The following is a 7,424-nucleotide window of genomic DNA, read 5'->3' as shown; positions in this document are numbered from 1 at the left end:
GGTTATTATCATTATTAGTATAATAATAATTATTATAATAATAATAATAATAATAATAATAGTAATAATAATATTTAACCACAATTATTGTTCTTATTTTATTATTATTAATTATATTATTAAACCACTTTATTATTAGTATTATTATTCACAGTGGTTTTTATGAGTAGCAGTATCATTATTATTATTTTATTTTCTTACTTTATTATTATTGTTATAATTATAATAATGGTTTCTGTGGACAGTGTGTGAGTGAGTGTGGCGCTGCAGAAACTAAAGCCTCTCTCTGTCTCCCCTGCTTTCAGCCTGCCGGGGCGGCCATTTTGGGCCCGACTGCTCGCTGCCCTGCGAGTGTGGGAACGGGGCGCAGTGTGACCCTCGAAATGGCCGCTGCACCTGCCTGCATGGCTGGGTCGGGCTCACCTGTCAGGAAGGTGAGAAGTATGGCCACATTCAGCAGCACACTAAGAGTGTTACACCTTTATTAAAAATCTGATATGTTCATTGCAAACCTAGTATATTTATTACTGTGCAATCCAAGCACCTTTTGTTGTAAGCATAGTGTCTTAATTCAAAGCATAGTGCCTTAATTACTGGCCTAGTTTCTTAATTACAGACATAGTACCTTAACCCTTGTGTTGTCTTAAGAGTAAAAAATGACCTGCCTATACTATGGTTAACAGCAAAAAAATCCCCTAAATGATCTTTTTTCAACTTTGTTTCTTAATGCAAAATACATTTGGGGTTTAAAATTCAATTAAGCTGCTTTATTTTAGGGGTTTAGTGAAGGCGGGTCATTTTGTACCCTTAGGACAAGGGGAGTAAACAGAGTGTTAAGACTACACAAGGGTTAACTTGCAAGCCTACTACCTTAATTGCCTATAAAACCTATTACCTTTTAGTGTACAAGCGTAGCAGCTTACAGTAAATACCAGCCTAGTACCTGATCCACCACACCACTCTGCTGGTGGGAATGTGTTGGTTGAATGTGATGAGAGTTTGCAGTGGGGCAGGGTATTCCCTCCCCACCAGGGAAACAAGGTGGTTACAAACGAACGAAAATTTCATTTTAAAAGAAGCTGTTTTCCATTACGGGGGTTCCGTGTTAATTTGTGCGTGTGTTTTTATGGCAACAACTTATTAACCTCAAACGCAAGACCATATTTGCAGTACTGCAAGATGGAAACAATTTGTTTTATATACAGATATGTGAAAACAGTGCATAACTGTTTACCAGAGAGAAAAACTGTATATGTGAATAGGAACTGCATCTCACAACGACGTGCAGTTTTCGTTGGTCTTATTTCTTTCCGTAAATACGGACAACTTGGAATTCATACTGTCAACACAGTCATTTTTGAGCAAATAACATTTGACAACACCGTGCAATATAGAAACCACATAATGGCAACATTTTTGTGTTTGTGTAGTTTCTTTGTTTTTTTGTTAAACATTTTCACCACAGAAAACAAGGCAGCCTGATGTAAAACATCCATCCATTAGGGCCGTGCCTTTGCATGCAAGTGAACTATAGCCGAGCGCTGTTGACTGTTCACATGAAACACGGCTCTCATTCCAACCGCTTATTCCTCCTCTTTTTCCTGGCTCCTGACCTGGAAATCGATCACGGTCCACCATATTTTGGGGGATTTGAAGTAGAAATTAAGAACCCCCACTTTCCTTTCTTGTGAGGAAAGACGAGTGCATCCTTTCTTGTGAAGTATTTTATTAGGAAAGCCTGATGTATAAATGATCGACCTGTAGATCTACCGTTACCCATCTGCCACGTCTGTAACTGACGTGGATTCAAACTGATGTTTGAAGGAGCAAGGACATTCCATTTGTTTAATTGGCATTCTCGATTTCCTGTCTTCATTTATTTTTCTCTCCCTAGCAAGAGAAATAAAAAAGAGGTGAAATAGGTGTTTGGAATGAGCCCCCAGGGGTTAGTGTTGTGTGGGCCCTAACAGAAGCCTCTGTCCACAGGGGGGCCCCCTAAACCTCCACACCAGCCACACAGAAGGAGAAGAGAAGAAGAAGAACACTCCCATCTACACGCCCCAGTATAGCACCACCTGCTGGCCGGTTTCAGGCAACACCACACTGACTTTCCCCCTGTACACAAAGGTCCAACAAACCGCACCGAACCACGAAGTGAACGACGACACGCACACACACACACACACACACACACACACTTTAACCACAGAAAGGAAGGACCCAAGTCTCCCAGCTCAAGGTGTGGCTGAAACAGGGAGTGTGAATGAGACAGCAGAGAGAAACTTGACTCTTATAAAACGAACTATGTGAATGCAAGGCTTGGGAGCGGAGTCGTTTCCTCCAGAGTCTGGATACAGAGGCGAGCCACCTCCCCGGTGGTACCCCCACACCCACCCCCCAGTTCTCCCAGTCCTCCCAGTCAACCCGCCTCCCCGGACACTGGGCAAGTGGTGGAGAAAAAGAGTCACAACGTGTCTTTAACAGGTTTGGATGTGCTTCAGAGGAGCTGACCAGCAGATGGACCCAGCACACTGGGTTACAGAGAGAGCCAGGCTTGCGTCTTCAGCCAGGCTGATCTGAACTCTAGTCGTAACCCAATGTACTATTTAAGTATCCGTGTGTATAATGGAATACAGTTAACCCCCACAAAATCATTTTTTTTTAAAGTACCGAAAAAAAAATATATATAAGTGCTTTTATGAGTCTATAGGCACTTAACCAGCTCTGTCAGTTGGGTGGTTATGTTGGGAATATTAATCAAGTGGGGGATGATGTAACTGTGGGTGGCTACACCAACTTTCAGCTTGTGTGCTGTGCACATCGAATACGCCACTCTTAGATATGCTACCTATCAGCGGATTAGATTGATACTCAGATCATGGCCTCTGTTCTTTTAGCCTTTTACTTTATTGAGCAAAGACATTTTTCAAAAATATGAATTGAAATTGCACATTCTCTTATAATTTGAAATGAGCTTTCCTTGCATACAAAGAGATACATAAATGTCTGTGCTATACAGTAACAGCGTTGCAGAATACACTTGAGAGGTTGTGCTTGCATAATGTCAGTTCCATTACACAGTTTCTCAACCCACAGTCATTTCTGGGGTTCTGCACAAACTGGCGTTGAATTTTATTATCTCATTAAATTAAGTCATTAGCTGTATACATGAAAATGCAAACTGATTGAATCTTGTCATGTTGACAGCCTTGGGTCATTGCTGTGAAACACGGTAGTATCATTTTCAGGTTCAAGAAAATAAAAGATTGGCTATTTTTTTTCATGTGTAAAATGGTTCTCCAGTTTAATTTGTGCAGACGGTGTGCCACGTGCACATGCAGTATCTAAAGCTCAGAGTCTGGCTACTGTGTGCAGTATGTCATGTTTTCAGGTTGCATCAGAGAAAGTCAAACCGTGTACAAAAGCCATCGCAGGAAACTGAATTTAAACAAGCAGGTTTACCTCAGACCCTGACTGCCTCACAGAGTTGGGGGTAGGGCGGGGCCGCAGAAATTCTGGAAGGAGCATGTCGAGGGAATGCCCAAATACCCTTCTTACTCTGCCGTGCGTTTGCACCGCCCTATCCAAACTACACGTTCCCTACCTGACTTCTGTCTGTACTTGAGATGTTTTTGAATAGCTGATGTTTTTGGTAGTCCCCCCCCCCATCTTCATTAGCTGAAATACCCGTCAGTATATACAGTTTGTATGGATCAATGTAAGAAAGACTGCAAGGAAAATGCATTGCATCACAGTATCAATTCTAAGGATACTGCAATGCGGTGGTTTCATTAGTTAACAGTGATGGCTGGCTTGTCTACCATATGAAGAGAAATATGGATGAAATGTTGCCTTTTTTGGACAGATGTCCTAAAACTCCTTCACAAGACTGTCAGTACTGTTGTGAATGGAATAAGACAGTATTCAAACACCTTGTTGATCTGTTTCACACAGTATTGTTTACACACCAACAATACTAATATTATTCAAAATGATAAGAAAAACGTTATCTATTGCCATCTGTTGCAATGACTAATAGCCCTCTGTGTTTATCTTTGCCTTTGACATTAAACTGTGTTTCCATTTAACTCACAAACACCATGAACATTTCTGACATTGGGTTCTGTGTATATGAAGTGACTGCTCTTGAGAAAATGGTGCTATGATTTTATTGTTGTTTTACAGTGTGTAAAACATTGTGTATTAAAAATAGTGTAAATGAGTGATTATGTGTTCTAAAGATATTATATGTATGTATGAATAGTGTATTATTGTCCAAACTGTTCAGTTTTGTTTAAAAATGTATCTGATGACCATTTTAACACGGTGGGGCCTTGCAGCCTGTTCCACAAAGCAGGATCATGGAGCCGGAAAACTGCACAAGGCAATACCCAGAAGAGCTTTTTTTTACTGCAGTCCATGTTCCAGGTTTGATCCAGATTTGACAGGTTTTAATGGGTGCAGTTATCCATATTAACTGGTGAGCGTTCTGGCACAAAATGGCCACCATGCATCACTCAGGTGGGTTCTACATATTGGTGGTGTTTGAGGGGAGTTTCCCCCGATAACTCTTAGTACTTTGAGTGTCTAGGAAAGCGCTGTCTGTCTATCTATCTATCTATCTAGATAGATATCCTGCTTTGTGGAACACACCTCTGTACAGGTAGAGAGAATTTATGTTCAAGGAACTCCCTTGAACGCAGTGATTGTACAGCTTTGCATACAGGACCCTATCTGGTTCCAGGTTACTAAAATTCAGTTATTAAATGAATATACTGTACTGTAAAGGCAGTTCAGATGTACTACGCTTGCTTCACTGTTTCTCATACTGTGCTGAAGAAAAAGGGTGTGTGTGTATGCATGTGTCTATGTGAATAGATCTGTAAAGCTTAATTATACAACAGTTTTTTCCCTCCATTTCCACATAGGACCCCCCTGATTAAAACACAAACACATATGGTGCCAGTGTTATGAATTATGTGTGTGTGTCTATGTACATATGTGTATATATGTATATGCACACACTGCTGAGAGTATAGTAGTATATCATTTTATGCCGACACAAAAGCACTGCGTCAAACTCTCCTTACATTGGTACACTGTACAGTACATTTAATCTGTTTACAGAATTATTAAACTGTGGGAAAATCTAATGTTTCAGACTATTCATTGTATAAATAAAAGTATAAAAGTGTGTGTGTGTGTGTAGCCATTTTTCCTCATGGAAAACTGTTGATCTTGATCAAATCTTCAAAGACATTTTTGAAATGTGTGTAGAGGTAATCATTGTTTTAGTTATGTATTCGGCTGTTTTTGATATTCTATTAAACAAATGCAAACACATTTGTATTCATTTTTCACTGTAATTGCTTAATTAATTACTCTCAACCCAATTGAAAGGAAAAATACCATATTTAAAATTGTTTTATTTATTTTTTTATTTCTTTCCACTTTTGGACATTATTATACTACCCTTCTGTTAAATATTTCCATTTATTAATTTCAACATGGATCATTTTTTTGGTCTTCCAGTGAAATATATTATTTATCAAAAATGACTTAAAATACATTTATTGTGGATTTAACTTGTTTCCTGGATCTGAATTAATATATTTTTATAGTTTTAGATATGAATATAGTTATGTGTCTTGGGGTTTTTCCACTGACAAGCAATATTCGTCACAATGTTTTCAAACACATTTTCATTCATTTCACTGTGGTTGTTTAAAACATGAGTTACCATATACTGGAACAAACAATTGCATATTTAAATTTTGTACATTTTTTATACACTTATACACAGCAATTTATTAGGAAGACCTGTACACCAGCTTGTTAATGGAAATATCTGGACATAATCTTATAATCTGTATTTTGGGGGTTTTCCACTTAAATAAATCATTGATCATGACTGTATTCAAACACATTTTAATTCATTTATTTCACAGTCAGTGTTGATTCAACATGATTTCCCATTTACTGGAGCAACATTCTTTTTTTCTTTTTAGACATATAGACTATACGTCTTAAGAAGTATAGTCTTATATACTTCCATGTTTTCCATTTAAACAACATAACTTGTCTTCAAATAAAATCTCATTAATTTATTTCAACATGGGTCATTTCCAATTCACCATAATTAAAAATGGCATCTGAAGAATTTCAGGTTTCTTCCCTACGTTCTGGTCTTGTGTATTTCTGGGGTTTGCCAAATTTAAAATGTCACATTTTTTATGGTTTTGGAGATTAGACTAAAGTCTTACATTTTGGGGGTTTTCCTCTGAAGTTAATTTACATTCATTTATTTAACTGTGGGTGTTGACTAGACATGATTTAACGTCCACCTGAATAGAAAATTACATCCATTTTTATGGTTTTGGACATAAGACTACAGACGTATATAGTTCTGGATAAGACTAAAAGCTTATTCAAATTATTTAATTATTTATGACTTTATATCACTGTGGTTGTGGATAAAACCTTCTATGAATCTAAATTCATTTATTTAATTGCAGGTGTTTCATTGCATTTATTTCATTGCAGATTTCCCATGTACTGGAACCAAAAAAAGAAGAAGTTTGTTTACAAAAACATTTCTATGAATTTATTTCACCATGGATGATAAAGAAACATGATTTCCCATCCAACTGAATGAAAAATGGAAATAAATGTTTTTATGGTCTTGGTCTTTGTATTTTAGGGCTGTTCCACTGAAATACATTATTACTAAAAAATACTTCAAATAAGTTTTGTCTCATTTATTTCATGTAAACATTAATCATAAACATTAATCATAACAGTTTACAGATACTGTACATTTTTAAAAATGTATTTCAACATGCTTGCTGGAAAATATCATTCCCTCTGCACATTAATTAAATTGAATTAATTTGAAGAATTTCTTTTCACATCTTTTCCATTTTTTATAGTCTTATGTCCACTGAAATAAATGAAGCATATTTAAAAATGTCATTACATTGTTTCACTGTGGGTGTTGATTAAACATGATTTCCCACCAATCTGAATTTCAAAAAATTCTAATTTCAAATTTTTTTATGGTTTTAGACATAAGACTATAGACTTATGTATCTTTCAGTTTATGATTTATCATAACTTTCTTCAAATACATTTTCTTTCATTAATTTCAACATGGTCACTGAAAAACATGATTCCCCATACACCAGGAAAAAAAATGCCATAATGAAGATTTTTTCACATTTTGAACGTTTAACAGTAATCAGAAATTGTTTCAAATACAGTTTCATTCATTTATTTCAACTTAATTTCCTATGGTTCTGAATGTAAAAAATTTCATTTTATTTTTATTTACATTTTTCTTCATTGTTCATATTTATTCAGCATGAATATATTTAAATAATTTAATTACTTTATTTCACTGTGGTTTCAGATTAAACTTTATTTCC

At 36.4% G+C, this 7,424-nt stretch overlaps 1 protein-coding gene across 1 annotated transcript in view; it reads left to right on the top strand.

The window, feature by feature from the left end:
• Positions 1-5,194, top strand: part of megf6a (multiple EGF-like-domains 6a) — a 160,271-nt gene extending 155,077 nt beyond the window's left edge. The window contains exons 37-38 of the mRNA XM_061259149.1: positions 306-434; positions 1,987-5,194. Of these exons, the coding sequence (XP_061115133.1) occupies positions 306-434; positions 1,987-2,069 (212 nt within the window). The 3' untranslated portion in view covers positions 2,070-5,194. The remainder of the gene's footprint in view (positions 1-305; positions 435-1,986) is intronic.
• Positions 5,195-7,424: the final 2,230 nt, after the last annotated feature.

The sequence above is a fragment of the Conger conger genome, chromosome 10 (genome assembly GCF_963514075.1).
Source record: "Conger conger chromosome 10, fConCon1.1, whole genome shotgun sequence".
Lineage (NCBI taxonomy): Eukaryota > Metazoa > Chordata > Actinopteri > Anguilliformes > Congridae > Conger > Conger conger.
This window is presented reverse-complemented; position numbering and strand designations above follow the sequence as displayed.